Below are 22,368 nucleotides of genomic sequence, written 5' to 3'. Positions count from 1 at the left end.
GTATGCAAATGCGACGAGATAAGCTCTATTTAGTCTCTAGATACCGATGAAGTTTCTATTTATTATCTCTCTCTTTTTTTTTTTTTTGCTGAGTTCGGGACAGGATGGGTAGCATGGGTTATAGGAAACCAAGCCCATTGGTCGGGTCATTTGCTCTATTTTGGAGATTTACATCAGGCAGGTCTGACGCAGCAGGAACCTCAAAAGCTCGAGTCGTCATCAGGTCATGTCACGATGCCAGAAAGGACATGGGACTACCGACCGAGACCTGGGAGGTTATTATGAAGCCTTTTTTGTATGTTTTATATCAGGACTTGATGTCTGAATTGTGGCAGCATCAGTAAATTCAAATGCGATATATTATCGTGTGTAAACAATGACCGTGGCTCTACCGTGATTTGGTTTGTACCATAGTAGGTTGTGGACCAGCTCAAGAGATGATGTCATTCTCATCTTTGAGCATGTTGATCTCCTGATATCATGTCTAGCAAAGCTTCAAAAGAAAGCATGCGATTCATGTTTGCTTAGGGGGTCGCGTTGTCGCTTTGGGGCTAACTACCTACTAATCTTGAAGCTTATCCAACATGAGGTGAGGAGCAGCAATGCACTTGGACCTTCCATAGCACCCAACCAAAACAATACCAGGCCACAAACTACCTTACTCCATGAACCCACCACCAAGTCCTCCATCACAGGCGAGCTCCCACTTTCAGCTTGAACCAGTTCCTGCTGCAATACTGGCCGATAAAGAAGTCAAAAGGCGCGATGCAATCGCACTGTTGGGAGCCTGCAAGACAGGATGCAAAGCCATTGACGAGGAGGTCATGTTAGGCGGCTTTGAACGCGGAAGTGTTGTGGGTATCAGCGCTGAAGATGAAGAGCTAGCGGTTCAGGTAAGATCAACAATCAGATAAGGTCATGGTGTGAAAGAAACGTCCAACTAATTTTCGGCATCAGCTTGGTCTCCAGACCCTTGCACATTCACTTTGTGAAGGTACGGTTACAAGTGGCCTGCTCATCACTCCCAGGCCAGCAAGCGTAATGCTGGCTGGGCTGAGGGACGCGGTGAAGGCCGAACTCGAGGCCAAATGGTGCGCAAAGGATACTATAAAGATGAAACTCAGACAGTGTCTCGAAAAAGTCATGCTGTCTTGTGTATTTGACTTGAATGGTCTATGGGAGGCACTGGCAGATCTGGATTGCGAGTTGGTTGAAGAGAAGGATGATGCGCCGCAGGAACAAAGGACAACAAATAGACAACGTGAAACAACATATCAGTTTGACGAGATCCAGGACAGTCAGGATGACGATGATGAGGCTTTCTCCCCCATTCAGCAAGCTTCGCAGCCACGAGCAGAGAAGCCGTATAGCAAGACACCACAGCACCCAGACGTCATCGTCATTACGCATTTCTCATCTCTTCTGACAAGTCTCTTCTTTCACCGCGAGAAATCAGCGGCGCATGCCGCCCTTCAACTTCTGAGCCCACATCTCCGCGATCTCTCGCGCAATCTGCCATCGAAACCACTGATTCTTCTACTGAACTCGACATCAGCGGTTTCCTCGGGTCCAGCACTCGCAACCGTAGCCGCAACTTCACCAGCGAAGCAAAGCCAAGTTGACCCAACACTACGATCCATCTTCAACCCACCCCCATCCACCGGCTACAGCGCCCGGCGTACGAAACCCAACTTCGGTCTGATATTTACGCAGCTACTGGACTTGCACTTACTATGCACAAAAGTCCCGAAGACAAGGCAGGATGCTGAGGGAACAGCGAGGCAACGTCCTGGGGATGAGATTGAGATGGTATGGGTCGTAGAGGTGTTGTTGGACGAGCTGGGCGTCTGGGAAGGCAATACAGGATCTAGGCCAGGGAGAGAGCAGAGATGGGCGGCCGTGAAACTTGAGAGGGGGAGAATCGGAACAGCAATTGATGAGAAGGAGCCCCAGGCTAAAGTTCCAAATACAAGCGACGTGAGGCTTGCGGGGGGCTTTGGAGGACGGAGAGTATAAGGTAATTATGGCAAGTTGTAACGAACGGCGAAGCTATATGAACTCCAAACTTAGGTAGGCTTACGATATCCAAGTGGGTTTGGGGATACGAATTATGGTGTACTCAGCCCGATGAGTAGCTAAAAGGCCTTGTATCTCTATAGAGCTCATTTAATATTTGTGGTGTGGTGTGCTATGATAGAAATGTTCTATGATACCTACCTAGGTAGGCAAGTTGCAGCACTCGCATCGTCCGTTCTATTCCCGGCGCACAGTCACCCAATCATATCTCGACCGCAAAACTGCCTTCTGAAGACGCACTATGGGTTGACCTAAAGGTTACATGATCTGAGCCGTGGTGCCGTTGCCAAAGCCTCCCCAACCAAGATGCCCAGCTCATGCAAAGAACTGCGTAAGCTATTCACTGACCCTGACATACAGCCCACATATCAATCATTCTAACACCCGATGCTTTCCCAGGCGAAGCACTCGCGCAGTGTCTCCAAGAATCCGAGTGTGTCATGGTCGAGCGCAACAGCGCCGCCGACTGCCTCCGCGAGCCTCTCGTCAACACCCTCCCCCTCAAGTGCCGACAGCTGAAGAAGGGCTTCGGCGAGTGCAAGCGTGGTATGGTGGATATGCGTAAAAGATTTCGCGGCAACATGCCCGTGGCATACCGTACGATGGAACAGGCCGAGGAGGGTCAAGGATACCAACTCTACGCCGGACGGCCGGCATTTGCGGGCGGTGTCAAGAAGACAGACGGAAACGAGCCCATTCCTCAAGATTGGAGAGAAGTCGAGAATGAGAAGTGGAAGGCAGAGCAGGCAGCCATAGAGCAGCAGAAGAAGTGAGATTGAGGTCGTTACCTGACTGGACCAATCTTTTCGATATGGGCTATGCGTGGTACGGCAACCACTACTTGTGCCAGTATTGATACCACCATCTTCCTGCTTGCCTAAACGCCGAAGACGATAGAAGGCAATGCTGAGGTTGGCCTGAACCGACTGAGCTGAAACGATTCGACATAACGAATTTGACGGGCGAAGACTTTTTCATATATTAAAAAAGAAGAAGAAAAGAAAAGAAAAGAAAAGAAAAGAAAAGAGTTGAAATTCTCACGTTCTGCCGTGATACAAGACTGCGGTTTGCTCTACTCTACCTACTCAACATTTGTACAATAGCTGTATAATGCTTCTTGCCCCCCACATTGGTAAGTTACTTGGCCAGTCACATTGCCAACCCAACTTACAACTCAAGTAACGTTGATTACCTTGGACAATAGTGGTCAATTCATGCTTATTGGCGTTCTAAATTAAAGTTTCTGGCCTGTGTCGGGTATCATTCAACCTGGTTGCATCTCACCTCACTACCTAACGGACATGTTCCCCACAACCCGAAAACATACGCAATTGGGCGAGGAAATAAAGCCCATCAGTGACAAGAATTGATCAAGAATTATGAACATGATAGATCTTCCCTATCATGGCCGGAGCCCGCACCTGGCCCAAGAGGGAAGTCATCCTCGTGTGTCCTGCGTAACACTTTGAACACCCCCTCTCAGCGCCAGATGTGTTGCATACTGGAAATATCCTAGCAAGAGGCTTGGCTCGTTGTAAAGAAAATAACCCAGTGGTTGGGAGGAATCGGTAAATTAGTGGCCTCTTGGTTTAATCGCTTCGCCATGACTTGACGGACCATTCGGTGTTTAGTTTAGGTATTCTTGGAACAATTTACTCTGTGCCATTTGCTATCCCCCCTAGGCAGATTGGGTAACCTACTTACCGTACTGCCTTATCTTCTGCTTCTTGAAAGGTCTCACCACGACCGCCTGAGACGTTCAGTTACATCTTTGTGTGGCAATAGGTATCTCTCCCTTCTCTCCTGAGCTCAACCCACTCATTCACCTGCCCAGCGCCGAGTCAAGCTGTGCCAAGATCAGGTCGAGCCAAGTATCCATCGCCTCGCCAAATTTAGTAATGCGGTCTGGTCTACAACTGGCGCCGCTGTCGTTGTCGTCATAACTTCACTACAGTCCTCGACCTCACTTCGCATTGTCGCATCTATATTTCCTCTCCGATCCGTGCCGCCACAGACGATGGCCATCATGATTACTGCCCCGCAGCGGCGTCTACTTGTCCTCCTCTCGACTTTCTTCTTCGTGTTTAGCATTTTCTATTGCTGTTCGCGTCTCGCAGCATTGACAGTTGGACCTGCAGAGGTCGAGGAAGAAGTCCTGCGACCGCAAGTCGAACTTCTCAGAGCCGATAACCCCATGTCTTATGGCATGTATAACAGACCGCACTACGATGGTATCGACCTCATCAGGAATCTGCCGAGCGAATACGTCCCTACAGCAAAGAATGGAAGGAGAGTAGTCGTGGTTGGTGATATCCACGGCATGCTTGACCCATTCGAGAAACTACTCAAGAAGATCGAATTCAACCCCAAAACAGACCACGTTATTGCAGTTGGCGATATGATTAACAAGGGCCCGAAGTCTTCCGAGGTCGTTGCTCGTCTTATGGAACTCAAAGCCAGCGCGGTTCGTGGTAACCACGAAGATCGCGTCATTCTTGCATGGCGCGGCCTCAGTTCTCAGCAGGGCGTCGCCGCCTACCTCGATACGAAAGATGCCGCCAAGCACAGGGGCGAAGAGGCATACTTGAAGACAGCTCGCAGTCTTTCTGAAGCGCAAATGACGTGGCTGAGAAACCTACCGGTTATTATATCTGCCGAATCTATGGCCCTCTACTTTGTGCACGCCGGTCTCGTCCCAGGCGTTCCACTCCCTCAACAAGACGCCTGGGCTGTCATGAACATGCGCACCTTGCGGTTTCCCCGTGAAGAATTCCGTAAGAAGGAAATCGAAAAGAAACGAAAACAGGCTGAGAAACTGCGACAAAAGGAGCTAGCAAAGGCGCAGGAGGACGTGCAGACAAAGTTTCAGCAGCGTAGTTTCGTTCCCGGAGAAGAGGGCACCGACTCACATGCACGCGTTGCCCGCGATGAACCCGCTCCAGCCGATTCCGCAGGTGCCGTATTGTCAGCCGACGAAGCCGCCGCCGAACGCACGAACCCCGATCGCGATGTCTGGATTCCCATAGATGGCCATGAAGGTGAACGATGGACCGACCTATGGAATAGCAAGCAAAGAAAATTGCGAGGACCCGATCGTCGTTCTGTTATTTACGGCCACGATGCCAAGATGGGCTATCAGGAGGACTCGTACACCTTCGGCCTCGACTCAGGTTGCGTCAAGGGTAACGCCCTGACTGCGCTGGTTATCCAGGCCAAGGAGGAAGGTGGCTGGAAACACTCAACCCATCAGGTTATGTGCAAAAAGGGCTGGTGGTAAGGCCTCTCGATTTCGATGATACGATATCATGCTGTATGTACAATGATGGGTTTGGGTCAATACTCGGGCAGGCGGGTTACTCATTTCAGTTAGACGGCGTTATGGGTCATGATAATGACGGGTCCTTTCTTGTCAAAATACATAGACGGGAGTTCTCACGTAAACTAATGATAACAGTTCCATGACGTTTGTTGGATGATGCTACCAGCTTTGGGGGTAACGTATCCCCGGTTTTCGTTATGTAACCGCTATCTGTTTCAATGGGTGCCTCATGCACAAGGCAAATTACGGCCAATGACTTCGCCTCAAGTTGAGGAAGACTAGATGGATTGAACTATAGAAGATGTGTGGTATAAGCAACGACAACTCCCCAGCAAAGATCGTGAACAAATTATAGTCGGTTGTCCGCAGTCAGCTTCAATGCTTTCTGCATACCCACGTCAACACTGTCCTATTTAACTTTTTAATCATTCTCTTAATTCATTAAGCGTGCAAAAGATTTAGGAGAGCTTCTCCTTGAGGATGCTCTTAAGGGTGACAGCATCAGCAGCGAACTTGCTGATACCCTCTCGGAGCTTCTCGACGGCCATCTGATCCTCATTGAAGTCAAAGCGGAAGAGAGCCTCATCATTGATGTAGGACTTCTTCTCAATATCTAGAGAAGCAGCCTGGGAAGCATCAAGCTTCTTGGGAACAGGCTCGTTGGAGTTCAGGAGGTCCTCAAGCAGGTTGGGCTGTAGAAAAAGAAATTAGCACACTTGATTCCTGTTCGCAATACACGCTTGATAGAACATACAGAGATGGTCAAGTAGTCGCAGCCAGCAAGCTCAGTGATCTCGCCAGTGTTTCGGAAAGAGGCGCCCATGACGATGGTGTTGTAACCGAACTTCTTGTAGTAGTTGAAGATGGTTTTGACGGACTGGACACCAGGGTCCTCCTCCTTAGAGTAGTCCTTCTTGGTAGAGGCCTTGAACCAGTCAAGAATACGACCGACAAAGGGAGAGATGAGGTAGGCACCGGCCTCGGCAGCACCAATAGCTTGGACAAGAGAGAACATGAGGGTGAGGTTGGTGTTGATGCCGTGGTCGCGCTGGAGAATCTCAGCAGCCTTGATGCCCTCCCAAGTGGCGGCGACCTTGATCAGGATGCGATCCTTGGAGATGCCCTGTTCACCGTAAAGCTTTGAATTTGCGTTAGTACTTCGTCTCAAGTCATACCCAATTGCTATGGTGGCTTACCTCAATGAGGTGAAGAGCCTTGTTGACGGAGGCCTCGGTATCGAAAGAGTATCGGGCATCAACCTCAGTAGAGACCTTGCCGGGGATGATCTTGAGAATCTCCTTGCCGAACTCGACAAGAAGACGGTCGAGAGCATCATCGACCTGCTGGTCGATGGGGCCACCCTTCTGCTTAGCGTAGTCAATGGCGACATCGATCAACTTGGCGTACTCGGCCTTCTTGGAGGCAGCGAGAATGAGAGAAGGGTTGGTGGTGGCATCCTGAGGCTTGTACTTGCCAATGGCTATTGGAATGTCAGCTACTGTTCACTTTATCATATCATGCCATGTCATATCATGACGATCATGACTCGTTATGTCACATGGGCGAAAATGCAACACCTGGTAAGGATAACAGGAGTCGTGGGCTCGGGGCGCATAATGAGAGGGATGTATACTAACAGGCAAAGTCACCTAAGAGTAATAAGTTAGTAAAGCACTTGATCGAGTCCAGGAAGTGCGGTAATTACCAGAGTCAGACACAACAGTCTATTGCAGTGGAAACAAACAGACGGTCAGCTATCAATTTCTTAGGAGAAACGTAGATATGGAAAGGTGAAAACAGCATCTGATCGCGAGGACGACCAAGGCCGAGGAATTGGTGAGTCCAATTGATCAGAGGTGTCGTTTGTCAAGCTTAAACATGATGCCATGCTCGCTTTCGTTCGCGTTCACAAATAAGTTGGAGGGGTAATGGTGGGGTGACATACAGTGCCAGTGGCCTTGAGCTGGTCGAGAGAGGAAGACATGATGAATGGTATTAATTCGTATCACGAGAAGTTTCGTTGAAGAGATGAGAAAGTGAGATGGAAAAGAAAAAAGAGAAGAGGAAGAAGAGGAAGGCGAGGGAACAACAAGAAAAAAGATTGGGGATTCCACCGAAAGTCGGGAAGGAACCTGACGTACACACGACGACTGGCGCCTTCTTTGCTGTTCGTCTTCGCCCCTCACCCTCAGTTCGGCCTCTCTTACTTCACCCCTCCTCTGTGTGTTTGAGCCCATAGCGACGTCCACTGCCCCACTACCTTGGTATGTCATAAGGATCGTGCTTGGGTACCTTGACCTGGGCTCTCACCTCAACTGCTTCACCTACGGCCTAGGTACCTCAATAGCTCAAGGCTCTCAGTTACAGCCGCGCCAGCCAGGAGTGGTGGGAACTATCTTCCTCTACCCTTCAATCTGAATTGGAGTACCACGTATGCTGTGGTGCTGACTTGTGCTTTCCCGTATCTCGTAATTGAATTACTCATCACTGCACTTTGGCTATGGTTATCAGTCATTCTATGCAAAATTCCTCGTCACTCTTTCAAACACTGACAATATCAGCAAAGCGACATATCCTTCGCTTGTCTTGGTAATCGCTACCGCTGCTCACCCCCCAACGTTTCTACTCTCACCTCAGTCTAAGCGGACAAGGCGGGCAATCAAACCCCCACTCTCCTGGAGCTCAGTTGCTCCAATGGCCCGTCCAGACCTCGCCGAGTCCACCGAGACCCTCAATGATGTCGGTAGCATACCTATGGACATAGAATGCCGTGGATAAGTACTACATGGTTGTAACTAAGGTGATTCGAGCACCGCTAGGTACCTGCACGGCGGATATGTTGATTTGCAAATTCTACATACTAAAAGGTTATTTAGCCGCTTACTTTTGCCTGCAACTGGGCCTGTGCCATATTCAGTATCAGCGTTTCTGTACATTATCCGCTGCTGTGTCTGGTCACTTTCAACACCATTTCACCGAAAATTGCGCCCCTCAGATCATTGTTGCAGCAGATCCGTTGCATCCATTACATTGTATTAGATGCTGGACTTTAGATAGCGCCCGTTAAATCACTCTTCACAGCACGTGGAGGTGGTGAGTAAAAAAGGACGCATGCGCTCGGCGGGGAGAAACCCGATGTTACCGGAACTCCCGTATGAGTGAGCACTTCGGAAGCCAGCAGGCCGATAACATGGCGTTTCAACAAGACATCACTCACGGTCAAGAGAAGTCTAGGCCCATAATTCTGATTGCGACTTCTGCTCAAGTCCGCGCGAATAACACGCGCAGTACTTCAACAAATGACCCAACAATGCCCCTACGAACGGTTGGCATTGGCTGATATTGTTCAGCATGCTTATTTAGATATGAGCTAAACTCATTGCTGTTTGGCGTCGAACTCGCTCATCACGTTGCAACTGCTTATGTTAATATTGCTCACCTTTTGGAAGAACAAGCCATGCTTGCTAGTAGTTGCCATTCATACAGCAATCTAGTAACGGCTCTTTTCTATTTCTCATGTTTGTAACTAGTACTTAGATGGTAACTGCCAATCCCGTGGCCGCCCCTGGACACCTTTTCCTTCCTTGGTTTTCGCACTTGTAGCCTCCATCAGTCAACCCATTTGTAAAATATTTGTAACCAAGATCTTTGCTACATAATCATCGTCAACGCCAACCTTGAAACCGGAGCTGCTTAGTCTTCAGTGATATCTCCATACTCCCACATACCCAGGCGCTGGTCCTTTGCCTGGCTCTCAACCTCTTTAAGGTGCTTGAGTGTAGACTCAAACGCCTTGCTGCGTTCCCAAGCCTTGAGCTTCTTAGGCACCATGCCATACCCACCGGCAACAACTTCCTTGTTGATAGAGTCATTGGGTCCGGGGAGTTCTCCAGAGGATCCGGTGTCATACAGTGTGACATAGCTCAGATTCTCCTTGTTGTCAATAAAGTCGAAGTTGGCAACAAGTCGCTTATTCTCAGTGAGTTCGTAGATGAAACCGATAGCGTCTTCGAAATAGTCGGCACCGGTAGGAAGTTGAACAAATGAGAGAGACGCATCAATAGCCTGAGCCTTCAACTTCTGTGTACCAAACTTGGGCTGATCCAGTGCTCGTAGGTTAGACCAGGGGATCTTCTCACTGTTGCCGTAGTCGATATAAACAACTTCAGACTTCTTGGCACTGCGGTCGTTGGCCCTCACACGGGCTCGGTACCACTGACCATCAGCAGAGAATTTGGCCGAGACGTACTCTCCTGCCTTGGGAGCATCCTTGAGAGGGTTGTTGTTTTTGGAATCAAGGTGGAATCTTCGGAACTCGCTCATCAAGCTCTCAAGAGCGGCTGTTCCCTTGCCAATCTCTTGGACCTTTAGCTTACCGTTAGCGTCGATGTTGGTGATGACAACATCGCGGTAGTCGGTGGGCTTCTTGTCGATAGAGACTTCGGTTTCAGGGGCAGTTTCAGCAGTATCGTCTTCCTCGTATTCCTCGTCCTGTGTTGGGTCCCAGTCTTGCCACAAGTTCTTCCGAGCCTCCTTGGCCTTCTTCTCAGCCGTGAATAGCTCAGCAGCGTTGCCAGACTTTTCAGCAGAATAAGCGTGAACAGACGCGAGACCTTCTTCAACTAAGACCTTGGCAAAGTTTTCTCGGTTGATGTAAAGGTCACCAATGAAGCCGCCAACCTTGTCCATATCGTGGATGTCCACCTCACAGTCGCGCTGGTTGCATCGACGGTTGGCAAGATCAAGAGACTCCTTGCCGAAAGGCTCACCACCTTCGCCATCGGCCCTCGGAGCTCGAGGCGCACGAATTCCTCCCAGAACCATTGTGAGTTTTACATTCTCTCGTGGAATCAAAATAGTGAACCTAGAACCGGCTTTGCAGAAGTCAACAATGGCAGGCACCTTCTTTTGTCGTTGTAGGGTAGCTAGCATGATTTTGGCCTTTTGTGTGTTTTCGGAGAGGTCGGTGTACTGTTTTGCCTTCTGAGGCTTGCCTGACCACATACCCTTCTTCTCCTCCTTAGCCTTCTCTTGGGCAGCAAGGAGATCGTCATAGTTAGGGGCTCGATCAGTGTCATCCTTGCGGTGTCGAATGACTGACGCCCATCCATTCTCAACCAAGAGAAGGTTGATGTTGGTATTCTTTTCGGTGACAGTGGCGACTTCACGAGCCTCATATCCTTCTGTCGCGGGTTTGTTACCATCAATGCTGATTCGGACATGTTTTCCGATCAGCTTTTGACGAAGAAACTCCTTGGCTTCTTCTCGGAAAGGGCTTTCTGAAGGCTCCGTAGTACGGGGCCCTCGGACACTGCTGATGCTGATGCGCTTCTCTGTTGTTCCGGCCTTGTTTCTTACGAGAATGGTATCGGCACCAATGATCTTGGATACAATTGCGTCTTGGTTTCCGCTCTCAGTCTTAGCAACATGGTGTTTGTGAAGCCGGAGCTTCTTGGACTGTGCCTGTTTTTCAGCAGCACGGAGAGCAGCCATCTTCTCACCCAACAGAGTAGAATGGAAGTCATTGCATCGTGCAAGGCCTTCCTGCAGCAGAAACTCGGCAATGTTTCCTCGGGGGTGGATAATGGCAGCAACGAGCTGCCCTTGAGGGCTAGCACCAACAATCTCGACCTTGATCTGGCGCTGGAGCAGTCTTGACTCGACAAATGATCTAGCCTCATTTCCGTGTTCCTCGGCAGGCTGAGTGGTGCCAGTTGAGGGAAGTGTGCGCTCGGTGGCAGGCGTTCGGATACCTGCAATTAGTGTCATGGGCTGAACGTGCTTCTTCTCGGAGAGCAAGAGTCGCACTAATAGGCGATCGCCACTAAGAACTCGCTCAACAACACCATCCACTGTCTTGCCTTTCCATTCCTTCATGAATTCGGGGCCACCGAGATCATTTTGAACTTCAATGATACCACCAACTCCAACGTGGAGTCCCTTGTCCTCGGCCTTGGCCTTGTTCTCGAGCTGGCGAAGTGTCTCAAGGCGGTCAAGTACCTCATCCGACTCCTCCTTACGGCCAGCATCCTCGCGGACCTTTAGCCAGCCAGCTTTAACAAGCTCATCGGGCAGAATGGTTCCATCCTGGAGCTGAGCAGTACCGAATTCTCGACCGGAAGTAGGGATTGTGTACAAAACGGTTGCTTGAACGGGCTTTCCGACGACGAGGTTTCGAAGGTACTCGCGAGACTGGAAGGCAAAAGGCTCGTCGCCTTCACGCTTCAAGTGAGGGGCCGTGACATAGGCGAGAGACAGGGTCCGCTCAGCGTTGGGGTTGTTGGGGCTTGTCAATATCAGCGTGTCACCACTAAGCACGCTTTTGACATTGCCGATAAAGGTTTTGGACATTGTGGCGGACACAGGAGGACGACGCGGAAAGACCTGTTTGAGTCAAGTTCATGTTAGTCGAATACCGAGAATTGAAGGGCAACAGCGATTATGACAAGGCACGGGAAGAGCGCTGGAAAACAAAACGGGGGTGCATTAGGAGACAATAAAGACTGCTGCAGTGGGAGTTACCACAATCCAAGGAGGTTTTGAATGAAATACCAAGCTAAGCAGACCTTCAATGGAGTTTCAAGCTCGCTTGAGTGCCGACACCGCCAAATGACAAGGAATCACGACATGACGTTATGGGTCAAAAAGATATTTCACACGTACCTGGGATAGGGGAATTGTGTTTCTTTTTGGTTGATCAAGCCTTGTTGAGAAACCAAGTTGAGCTCAAACAAGGGAAGTCAAGGACAGGAGGTAACAAGAAAGAAAGAGCTTCATCCTAAACATGTGGAGTTAAAGTCGAAATCGCGTGAGGTCCCTTATGGCAAGGTGGCCCCAAGGCCAAGTTCGCCGCTAAAGTGTTGATTGTGGAGACAAAGCTCAGGGGTTCATGGCGGATGGATGCCCCTCCAGCTAGTGACCGCGGGGTACCAGCCAGCCAGCACCACCTAGAAAGGGCAGCTGTCTCCTGTGGCATCAGCTAGGGCGAAGCTTTACCAAAGTGGCTAGGAGCCCAGAAGGAAGCTCTAGTGTTTGGAACTACGGCAAGCTCATGTAGGCGGAGCTGTCGCAAATTCGGTCCTCTTGCAATGCGATCAAAATGTTAAATGAATAAATTCCCGTTACCTGGAATAAATAATGCCAATACTACGATATAGAGATAGATGGCGCATGGTATGTCTGAGACTATCCTAGTGATGGAGTCATGGACTTCTCTCAGTGGATCCAAGTTGTCTTCGAACCCCTCACGTGTGGCAACATGATAAAAATACATGTGGCCAATTCCAACGAACATATCGCTGGTCTATGAGAATAAAAGTGTACGTGATTTGATACTTTCACCAGTTTGCATCGAAAGTCACTAATTGACAGTACTTGGCTTGATTGTATTTAACTATTTTCCATTGTGTCTCATCGTAACGTAGTGCAGTACATGCGACGCCGGACTATTCATTACGGCTTCTTGATCCAAGCAATAAAGTCCAGTATTATTTGTTTTCTTAGTTAGAGATGCCGATAACACCTAATAAGGAATTAGCGCTAGCATATAAGCTGGGTGTTGGCTTAAGCATACCGCAAGCAGGTCGGGGACCAGCGTTACCAGTCTTGAGAGACTCCTCGTTATCACCCTTGCCAAGGTCGTCAGTGCCGGCGTGGATAACGACAGTTCGCTATGCTATTGTCAGTGAAATGTTGGACATAGACAATAATCCTCTTACACCAATAATGCTGTGAGGGCCAATCAGCTTGATAAGAGAGTCGGTGACAGAGCCCTTGGCGTTGCCCTGGCCATCAGTCTCCAGGTTTCCGAGGTCTCCAACGTGACGGGTCTCGTCAGAGGGGGCACCATGGGTCTTGTTGTGAGGGTTGACTGACATTAAACTTGTTAGCGCGTTATGAACAAGAGCAAGGCTGAAGATATGTGACAGGAGATCGGCCAACGATCGGGCCCGTCCGTAAAACCCAAGTAGAGGGCGGTGCATCATGCAGGAACAAACTCACAGTGAGGGCCAGCGGAAGTGCATCCGTTAGTGTTGTCACCGAAGGTGTGGATGTGAAATCCTCGTTTGGCGTTGGGATCGTTACCGGTGATGTCCCAGGTGATGGTGGTAGGGGCAGATTCGGACTCCTGCTCGAAGATGACGGTGCCGGAGACCTTGGAGTCACCGCGGAGAACGCTCACTGCGAGATACCGTGTTAGCCAGCTTCAGCACATATAGTTGTGACACATGATGCCATTCCCCGCGCCGGTGATGGCTCTGAGCCTCTGAGAGCTAAGCAGTTCTCCAACCTTGATGGACGACAATGACTGTTGAGTCATGGTGAGCCCATCAAGGGACCTTCAATTATCATTTGATGTTCCTCTTGGGGAAGAGACAAGCCCATCAAGGTACGTCAAGTGTGAAATTCGTCATCTCGTTGGACGAGGAGGTCTGGGAAACTCGCTCAAAGCAGCTCGAAGCCCCTCACTGTCACCCGCGGGGCATGGGTGATGCTATCTATAAAAAGAGCCACCCTCTGTAGATGGGCGGTGGCTTGGTGACGGGAAATCTTACCAGCCTTGACCATTTTGATGATTTTTGTTCTTTTGTTGGACGAGTTTGGGTTAGGGAAGCAGTTGAAGATTGAATGATGCAAGTGGAGAGGGGAGCAAAGAGGAGTTTTTGAGGAAGAGTCGGGGTCCGAGGCGGCACGACCTCCGAGCTTCTGAGCTTTCTACCTCGCCAGCTCGACATCTTTCCCCTTCATGCGCTGTGCTCCCCACTCTTGGACTTCCAGAGCCCACTGAGTTGCCCAGTAGCCTTCTCAGCCAATCCCTTAGCAATTCTCACCGAGCTCTGGCAAGCTATGGGACATCTCAGCGTCTCATGAAGCTTAGCAATACTGAGGTGGGGTTACCACCAAGAACCCCGCTCCGTCACACAGTCGTCATTTTACCTAGTCCCAAATAAGGGTTGGCGAATGAGATTACATCATTGATGGAATCGGCTCCTACGGTAGACATCCTAGAGGAGGCAAGAAAGCTTGGGACCTATATCTTAGGCGACAAAAAGGCTTAGGCAGGCTTAGTATAATTTAGTAAGTCTTTATACTAGTTCATTTTGGCACCCTAGTTGAACGTCAGAAGTTTTCTTGCTCTGAGGACGTCTAAGCCGATTTTCGGAGTTGTTTCCTTAGACACAAGCGTTTCATGCCACGGATGAGCATGCTACTATAGTATTGGAAACCGTATGCAATTAAAGGCGTGAAGTGGGGCATGAGCAGGGATGTTTCACTGCATGATGTGGAATCAATCTTGTGAAAATACCATAAGTAAGGTATCCGTGTATGATTATGGTTAATCCCGACAGCAGCATGTCATATTGGGGAACGAGCGGTTCTCTGGCTTGGAACACAAGAGAACAAACAGTCGAGATCCCTAAAGAAACAACAACGAAGGAGACATGGTGTTAGAAAGCAGTTAAACTTATCAAGTAAAAATGTATTATTACCCTCCAGCACGATATGTTCGGTTATCTTATATGGAGGCAGTCCATCTACTATTATCGGCTGTACCTAATGTATTCTGATAACGCGTCTACCTCCTCTTTAGAATACAACTTATTACTCTTTCTTTTCCTTTTGAAGTCTTTCTTATATTTCTGTATCGCCTTCAGCTGCATCTCGCCCATCACAAGCAGATCAGTCATCCCGAGCGACTGTCAGATGCAACCCCATGACTTTTTAGTACGTTGAACGGGTCTTTTTGGAGTCAAATACAAATATCAGCTTCAGAAACGAAACGAGCTGCACGATGGCGCAGTCACGAAAGCACTACGCTTCATTGTGTAACTTCATGTCTTGAGCATCATCGATCCACCGGGCGTGCAATGGCGATCGATTTAGCACTTTGACAAGAGCCATTGCCAGGGTTATTGTCTCAAGAGACGGGATAAATTTCGGGTCATCTTCAAAGGGTGACAGCACCCAAAGGCAGGACCTTCGTTTTGTCGCCGAGGAACTTCGCGCGATACTCGATAATGCCGTTGCTGATGGATTCGAAGTCCTTCACCTTGCGTTTGCGAAAGTCTGTAAGCAATTCGCGGAGTCCGTCAACGTACTGATCATGTTGTTCTGCCTCGCAGTTGCCATAGGCACCAAGTTGAAGGAGAATTTGATCATCTATTGCCGCTCGGCATGTTAGCGTTCCCTCCACTGGCATGCACCCTCGCTTGTTTGTGGTTGCGTGTTTCGTGGATCATGATGGCACGTACCCGGAACCTGCATGTTTTCGAAATGCTGGAATTGGCACTCGCTGCCTCTGGGGCAAACTCCTTCAATGAGCTGGTCAGGGCATACTTCCCTTGTTACGTCGATCTTATTGCTGTAGGTCAAAGAGCGCAACCCTCCTGCCACCGAACCGCTGTACTGAGGATGAAAGCGATAAGCCCTGAAGTATTGAAGAGGCGTCTCATACGGGACGAATGTGGTTTTGTCGATTTTCTCACCAACTTGCGGTGCCTTTAGGACCTCACCCTGTAAAGTAGTTAGCTGTGCAACTCAAGAACGGACCAAGTTTGTCTACTTCTCGATGAGATTCAGATTCTGTGTCTCCATCGCCCGTTGAGATTGGTTGAGTGATTGGAGTTGTCATTGCCATGCCCTGTATATCAGTATCGCTTGTTTCTAACACTCCATGATCGAGTGGTGCATGAGAAGGCGAAGTATGCCAGGAAACAGGGGACTTTGGATCTGGTAGAGGAACGCCGACATGCGTTGGCTCGTAGTCATCGGAATCCTCCTCCCCGCTCGAAGTATCGGCCTCTTCCATTGCCACATCTTCTTCAGCCTCTTCAGTTCCATTCATTGCAGGATCACCAGATACGTTGGCTGTATCGTGTGTGATGGAGGATCCTGTCGCTAATGCAGGGAGGCTATAGGGTACAGTAGTCTCCTCCTTATGTTTCTCAAGCTCTCGAAGTTCACCTTGAGGAGGCTCGTTCATCGTATCCTGGTTAACAGTCGACTCGATGCTCGAGGATTCATCCATCGATGCGTCTGGTTCGGCTTCATCGCAAGGGATATTCATGTTTTCGTTCTCTGCAAGTTCAGTCAATGCTTCTTTTGGGTTTGTCTCTTGAGAGGACCCCTGAACTAATTCAAGATCAGCATAGACTCACGTATAGAATCAATTATGCTAACCATTTGTCACCATATCTAAGCTGACCCTCTGGAAACTCTCCAACTCAGACTCATTTGGCGTTGATGGGTTCAACTCATCTTGTGCAACATCTTCCTTCAATCTCTCTTCTTCAGCCAAGCTGTTCTGAATCTCCTTCTCAAGTCTAGCGGCTTCGGAATATAGTTGCTTGAGTTGCTCGGCCTGTTCCCTTCGCCGAGCTTCAAGAATAGGCAGGCGTTCGCTAGCAACTCGAGCACGCAGCGAGGGTCTTGCTATCACAGGCTGGTCTCTCGCTTTCGGCAACTTGGCAATAGCATGTGGAGAATGATGCACAGTTGACGCAGGGCTACCTTGAGCCACTTCGGTATTTGTCGATACAGCACGCCTTACAGCAGGAGCTGGCGGGACCGGAATGTCCACACTGCCCTCCTTTGAAGGTGATCCAGACCGAGGCAAAGGTGAATTGTTGCCGGACTGTTTTGCCTTCTTACGAGCCTCGGCCTCGGCAATTTTTCGCTTCATATCCTCAATCTTTTTGTTCATACTCTCAAGATCATACATGCCATTGGCACTTGTGGTGGGAGTCCCTGCAGTCTTCGGGCTAGATGCAGCGCGACAAGACGCACTGTCTGGCAGAGCCGGATGATCACGGAAAGATGTTGTTCTTGAGCCAGGAGTCATAGGCCGCTGTATTGAGGAAGGGCGCAACTCAGGAGAATCAATTTCCATCTCAGCGTCGTCTTCATCGTCGCTCACATCGATTAAGAATGGACGAGACTCTCGAGTCTGGCCAAACGGGCGCTTATGAGACATGTCCGTGGAATTCTCGTTCAAGTCCGCTGCAACAGGTCGTTTGCGCTGGTGAGGAACAGGAGAGGGTGCGTTTGATGACAGGAATAACCCAGGAATCGAAGGTGCCGTTGCTGGATCCGCAGTTTCAACATTGACTTCGGGCTGCTCGTCGATATTCACGGAATCAGCACGCGCAAGACTTTGCGACCTGCTAATTTCAGTTACTGGCAGAGGTAGGTGAGGTTCTGAGGGTGTATGAGCTTGGGACGCCGCCTTCGCGTTCGCCTCCCGTGCTTTTATCAATGCCTCCATCTTTTGTTGGATCAGCTTTGACTTCTCCGATTGACTCTTAGTCTTGTCTGTTTTCGTATTGCCTGGCAACAAGGACATCGGTGATGCAGACTTAGCGTTATCAGTGTCTCCCACTGTTGTTTTGGAACCTTTGGCAGCCAATAAACGGGCTATACGGTCCTTTCGTTCTTCAGACTTGTCTTTCATCTGCTCCACGCCCTTAGGCCTACTGGTGGCCGTGCTTGCTATTATGGAAGGACTCTCTGGGCCAAGGGTATTACTTGGTACTTGAGCAACTTTTGATATCGAGGGACCCTTTGGTTCCTCTTGGTTTGTGGTAGTGGCTTCCAAGTCAAGGCCCATCTCCTCAAAAAGCTCATCCAGCAGTGCCCGATCAATTCCTTCTTCGATATAGTTGTGATATCGAACGTTGAGTGGCCAGAGGTGCAGAATCGCCTCTTCAGCCCTTTTCTTAGATTCTGAGATAATTGCATCCATGTGCCTTGCGTCAGTCCTCGGTGTTGAGCTGTATTTGTCGCCATTAGCATTTGTGCTCTTCATGACTACTGCCGACTCTGTCGTTGTAGGGTCATTGGCACCGCGTAGGTTACCTGGTCGGAATTAGTATCACCACAAAGTACCAAGAAACTAAACATACGTGAATTCGACCCACCCTTTTCTGAACCGTCGGATTCTATCTCACGGGGGGAAAGATACGGCGAGTATGAGCCGGAACGTTCGCGACCGAGTTGCTTTGAGTTCAAGGCTCGTTTCTCGACATCGTGGTTGTTTTGCAGGTTCTCGGTCGCGTGATGCATGACAGCTGTTGAATTTGACGGATGGGAGTCATGATTGTCGGCATCGGCACCATCTATCCCGTTGGGCTCATAGATGTCTTCGAGTTCGCCTTCACTGAGTTCACCTTCCTCCATTGTATCCACATCCATTGCAATAGTCGGCCGCAAGTTATATGTTATTGAATGGCTTGATGTGTCGTTATCATCGGGTTTTGTCGTCACATCCTTTGCCATGGCACTGGCCGAGTCTGTTTGAGTATCGGGGATTTTCTGAGGTAATGCTGGTTGCCAGTTCGTAGTGTCATGCGAAAATCTCATTCCTAAACCTGGAATGGCTGTCTGATTATACTCATACGCTTCCGCGACTCCCTGACCATAAGCCGGTTGACTCCCAGCTGCGTCGTGATGATGAAGAGCAGGATTGGTATACGATTCATTCGCTGGGTACACGTACGGCTGCGAGGTTTGGTAGCCATGGGGCGCACCATGGCCATACACGTAACGACTCATCTCTGATGGATATTCTAGGGCTTTGGTGGATCGAAGATGACGTACGCGATCGCATCAGCAAGGAAATCAGATGCAGGTCCAAGATAATGGTCAAGGGGCTGAAGACTTCGGGGATGGATAAGTCAGGAAGGGTGTCAACTTATTCGTCGTGATCTCAACACGCAAACCCCCAGCAGTCAAAGTTGCAGTTTAAAACCGAGAGTTCGAGGTGAGTTTATATAGGGAAACACCTTCAATTTTTTTCTCCGTATGCTGACTGATCTGCGTGTCGAAAGATTTCGTTCGCAGGCGCCCCTAGACGTGATATAGGTAGGTAGGTTGTTGAAGAAATACAACTATGAATATAATCCCATCTTTCTTTGACAGGAATATGCATCGCGTCTAGTCGCATACGGTTTAGCGTGGATCGGGCGCTTAGATCACATGACATGGCTTTGTTTACTCCCGTCAGCTGTCCCTGGCAACGCGCCGACCAGATCGCTGATGTTAATGTCAGTTCCATGCCCACTGCGCTATTCCAATACTTGCATTTGCATTGCATTACTTCATGGCATGTTCATGAAAGGGTGAATCCCAACCACAAGTTCTTGTTATAATTCCGCGTTTTAATTATTGGAAGACCAGGAACTGCGCTTCCCTATTGTTTCTACATCGCACCTGATTTGTTTACTTTGCGTAATCGCACAACCTGGAGTCGAGTATCTGGTCGAGAGCATCGCAACACTACCAATTGTTCATGTGGGCTCTTCAAGATGTCTTTCAACGCCAATGGCACAGCGCATCGGCGCAGTAATCCTTTTGCGAGAACGCCTTCTGCCTCTCCAGCTACAAGTACCAACCTGCGACCTAAATCAGCCATATTCTCTTCCCCTTCATCAACTCCCGGGCTCTCGACACCTCCAGGACACAGCCGGACACAGTCAAATGGTTCGTTATCAGCAATAACTCATGGTTTCTCCGGTGCAGCGCCGAGACAACATCGCAGTGACTCCAAGAGCGGCACTCCAACATCGACGACATTTGCACCGTCATTCATCAAGACTGAGGAAATGAAACGTCATGATACAGTAAAGGGTATTGAAGGTGAAAACGACTTCTCTGGGAAGCGCTACGTCTGGCTTAAGGATCCGCAAGCGGCATTCGTCCGGGGATGGATCGTCGAAGAAATGGATGGCAATCGGTTACTTGTCCAGTGCGACGACGGCACTGTAAGTATCAGCCGATAGTTAGCGTTTCGTATATCTGACAGTTCTTCAGCAAAGAGAGGCGGATGCCGAGAGCGTCGACAAAGTGAACCCTGCCAAGTTCGACAAGGCAAACGATATGGCCGAATTGACGCACTTGAACGAGGCATCTGTTGTCCACAACCTTCACATGCGATACCAAGCCGATTTGATTTATACATACTCGGGCCTCTTCCTTGTAACCGTCAATCCGTATGCGTCGATTCCCATTTACAGCAATGAATACATCAATATGTATCGTGGACGGAGCAGAGAGGACACAAAACCTCATATTTTTGCAATGGCTGATGAAGCCTTCCGCAACCTTGTGGAAGAGGGGAAGAACCAGAGTATTCTAGTAACTGGTGAATCCGGCGCAGGCAAGACAGAGAACACAAAAAAGGTCATCCAATATCTCGCTGCTGTTGCTCAGGCAGACTCGACAATCAAGCACAAAACTCAGCATACTAACCTTTCACAACAAATTCTTCGAGCAAACCCAATTCTTGAGGCATTCGGAAACGCCCAGACCGTCCGCAACAATAATTCCTCACGTTTTGGAAAATTCATTCGCATTGAATTCACTCGAAACGGAGCTATTTGTGGCGCATACATCGACTGGTATCTGCTAGAAAAATCCAGAGTTGTACATATCAACCCACACGAACGAAATTACCACGTCTTCTACCAACTTCTCAAAGGTGCCAGCCCCAGCTTGAAGAGGGAATTCTTAATCGATGGTCTTACAGTCGAGAATTTCAATTATACCAGGGATGGCCACGACACAATCGTGGGTGTCTCAGATCATGATGAATGGGAATCCCTCATGGAAGCATTTAATGTGATGGGGTTCTCGGACGAAGAGCAGAAGTCCATCTTGCGAACTGTGGCGGCGGTACTACACCTGGGCAACATCACCGTTGTCAAAGAAAATCGCACTGCAGACCAAGCCCGTCTGGCACCAGATGCAAAAGAGCAAGCCGCCAAAGTGTGTAAGCTTCTTGGTGTACCATTAGAGCCTTTCTTGAAGGGTCTCCTCCACCCCAAAGTCAAGGCAGGCCGAGAATGGGTTGAGAAGGTACAGACCCCTGAGCAAGTTCGGCTTGGCTTAGACGCTCTTTCGAAGGGCATCTATGAACGCGGTTTCGGTGATCTTGTCAACCGAATCAACGGACAGCTCGATCGTACTGGCATGGGTCTGGAGGATTCACACTTTATCGGAGTACTCGATATCGCCGGTTTTGAGATTTTCGAACAGAATAGCTTTGAGCAGCTATGCATCAACTATACCAACGAAAAGTTGCAGCAATTCTTCAATCACCACATGTTCGTCCTAGAGCAAGAAGAGTATGCGCGTGAGCAGATCGAATGGAAATTCATCGATTTTGGTCGTGACCTACAGCCCACGATTGATTTGATTGAGTTGTCGAATCCAATAGGTGTCTTTTCTTGCCTTGATGAGGATTGTGTTATGCCCAAAGCCACAGACAAGTCATTCACTGAGAAGCTTAATTCTTTATGGGACAAGAAATCTACGAAATACCGACCCTCGCGTCTTGGCCAGGGTTTCATTCTCACCCACTATGCTGCCGAGGTCGAGTACTCTACAGAAGGATGGTTAGAGAAAAACAAGGACCCTCTGAATGATAATATCACCCGTCTTCTCGCTGCCTCGTCAAACAAGCACGTTGCTTCCCTCTTTTCTGACTGTGCTGAATCGGAGGAGGATCACGCCACTGGAAGAAGTAGAGTCAAGAGAGGGCTCTTCCGCACAGTCGCACAGAAACACAAGGAGCATCTTCACAGTCTCATGGCACAACTCCACTCCACCCACCCTCATTTTGTTCGATGTATCCTTCCCAACCACAAAAAGAAGCCAAAGCAGTTCAACAATCTCCTTGTTCTCGACCAATTACGTTGCAATGGTGTTTTGGAAGGTATCAGAATTGCGCGGACTGGTTTCCCCAACCGACTCCCTTTTGCAGAATTTCGACAGCGATACGAGGTTCTTTGCCAGGATATGCCTAAAGGATATCTCGAAGGACAGGCCGCGGCTAGTCTTATGCTTGAAAAGCTTGGACTTGACCGCGCTTTATATCGAGTGGGCTTGACCAAAGTCTTCTTCCGTGCGGGTGTTCTTGCTGAGCTTGAGGAGCAGCGAGATGCTCTTATTACCCAAATCATGTCCAGATTTCAATC

The 22,368-nt window shown here is 49.2% G+C and overlaps 8 protein-coding genes across 8 annotated transcripts; 4 read left to right on the top strand and 4 right to left on the bottom strand.

Annotated features, from left to right (window-relative positions):
- Positions 1 to 505: 505 nt before the first annotated feature.
- BKA55DRAFT_246261 (uncharacterized protein) lies at positions 506 to 2,266 on the top strand. The gene is made up of 2 exons (XM_046185336.1): positions 506 to 893; positions 958 to 2,266. Exons 1-2 carry the CDS (start codon positions 666 to 668, stop codon positions 2,014 to 2,016), a joined length of 1,287 nt encoding a protein of 428 aa, XP_046054061.1. The 5' UTR covers positions 506 to 665; the 3' UTR covers positions 2,017 to 2,266.
- On the top strand, positions 2,238 to 3,092 carry BKA55DRAFT_558629 (cytochrome c oxidase assembly protein PET191-domain-containing protein). Its single transcript, XM_046191878.1, has 2 exons — positions 2,238 to 2,407; positions 2,476 to 3,092. Exons 1-2 carry the CDS (start codon positions 2,383 to 2,385, stop codon positions 2,847 to 2,849), a joined length of 399 nt encoding a protein of 132 aa, XP_046054060.1. The 5' UTR covers positions 2,238 to 2,382; the 3' UTR covers positions 2,850 to 3,092.
- Positions 3,093 to 4,102: 1,010 nt separating this feature from the next.
- On the top strand, positions 4,103 to 5,538 carry BKA55DRAFT_590645 (Metallo-dependent phosphatase-like protein; the record flags this gene model as incomplete). Its single annotated transcript, XM_046195121.1, has 3 exons — positions 4,103 to 4,807; positions 4,883 to 5,326; positions 5,425 to 5,538. The coding sequence occupies 3 exons, from the start codon at positions 4,103 to 4,105 to the stop codon at positions 5,536 to 5,538; spliced, it is 1,263 nt and encodes a 420-aa protein (XP_046054059.1).
- Positions 5,539 to 5,603: 65 nt separating this feature from the next.
- On the bottom strand, positions 5,604 to 7,779 carry BKA55DRAFT_246076 (transaldolase). Its single transcript, XM_046185335.1, has 6 exons — positions 7,341 to 7,779; positions 7,101 to 7,119; positions 7,033 to 7,044; positions 6,592 to 6,875; positions 6,150 to 6,533; positions 5,604 to 6,087 (listed from the first exon to the last, which is right to left on the bottom strand). Exons 1-6 carry the CDS (start codon positions 7,377 to 7,379, stop codon positions 5,854 to 5,856), a joined length of 972 nt encoding a protein of 323 aa, XP_046054058.1. The 5' UTR covers positions 7,380 to 7,779; the 3' UTR covers positions 5,604 to 5,853.
- Positions 7,780 to 7,947: 168 nt separating this feature from the next.
- Positions 7,948 to 8,867, top strand: BKA55DRAFT_558617 (uncharacterized protein). The gene is made up of 2 exons (XM_046191877.1): positions 7,948 to 8,214; positions 8,272 to 8,867. Exons 1-2 carry the CDS (start codon positions 8,181 to 8,183, stop codon positions 8,460 to 8,462), a joined length of 225 nt encoding a protein of 74 aa, XP_046054057.1. The 5' UTR covers positions 7,948 to 8,180; the 3' UTR covers positions 8,463 to 8,867.
- Positions 8,868 to 9,088: 221 nt separating this feature from the next.
- Positions 9,089 to 11,746, bottom strand: BKA55DRAFT_535259 (uncharacterized protein; the record flags this gene model as incomplete). The annotated part of the gene is made up of 1 exon (XM_046189687.1): positions 9,089 to 11,746. One exon carries the CDS (start codon positions 11,744 to 11,746, stop codon positions 9,089 to 9,091), a length of 2,658 nt encoding a protein of 885 aa, XP_046054056.1.
- Positions 11,747 to 12,894: 1,148 nt separating this feature from the next.
- BKA55DRAFT_590642 (superoxide dismutase) lies at positions 12,895 to 13,963 on the bottom strand (the record flags this gene model as incomplete). The annotated part of the gene is made up of 5 exons (XM_046195120.1): positions 12,895 to 12,917; positions 12,969 to 13,065; positions 13,114 to 13,265; positions 13,397 to 13,576; positions 13,951 to 13,963. The coding sequence occupies 5 exons, from the start codon at positions 13,961 to 13,963 to the stop codon at positions 12,895 to 12,897; spliced, it is 465 nt and encodes a 154-aa protein (XP_046054055.1).
- Positions 13,964 to 15,344: 1,381 nt separating this feature from the next.
- Positions 15,345 to 18,946, bottom strand: BKA55DRAFT_590641 (uncharacterized protein; the record flags this gene model as incomplete). The annotated part of the gene is made up of 5 exons (XM_046195119.1): positions 15,345 to 15,556; positions 15,649 to 15,925; positions 15,960 to 16,528; positions 16,577 to 18,250; positions 18,298 to 18,946. 5 exons carry the CDS (start codon positions 18,944 to 18,946, stop codon positions 15,345 to 15,347), a joined length of 3,381 nt encoding a protein of 1,126 aa, XP_046054054.1.
- Positions 18,947 to 22,368: the final 3,422 nt, after the last annotated feature.

Source organism: Fusarium redolens (genome assembly GCF_020744475.1).
Source record: "Fusarium redolens strain MPI-CAGE-AT-0023 chromosome Unknown BKA55scaffold_3, whole genome shotgun sequence".
NCBI lineage: Eukaryota > Fungi > Ascomycota > Sordariomycetes > Hypocreales > Nectriaceae > Fusarium > Fusarium redolens.
Note: the sequence above shows the minus strand (reverse complement) of the source record. Positions and strands in the feature narration are given on the sequence as shown.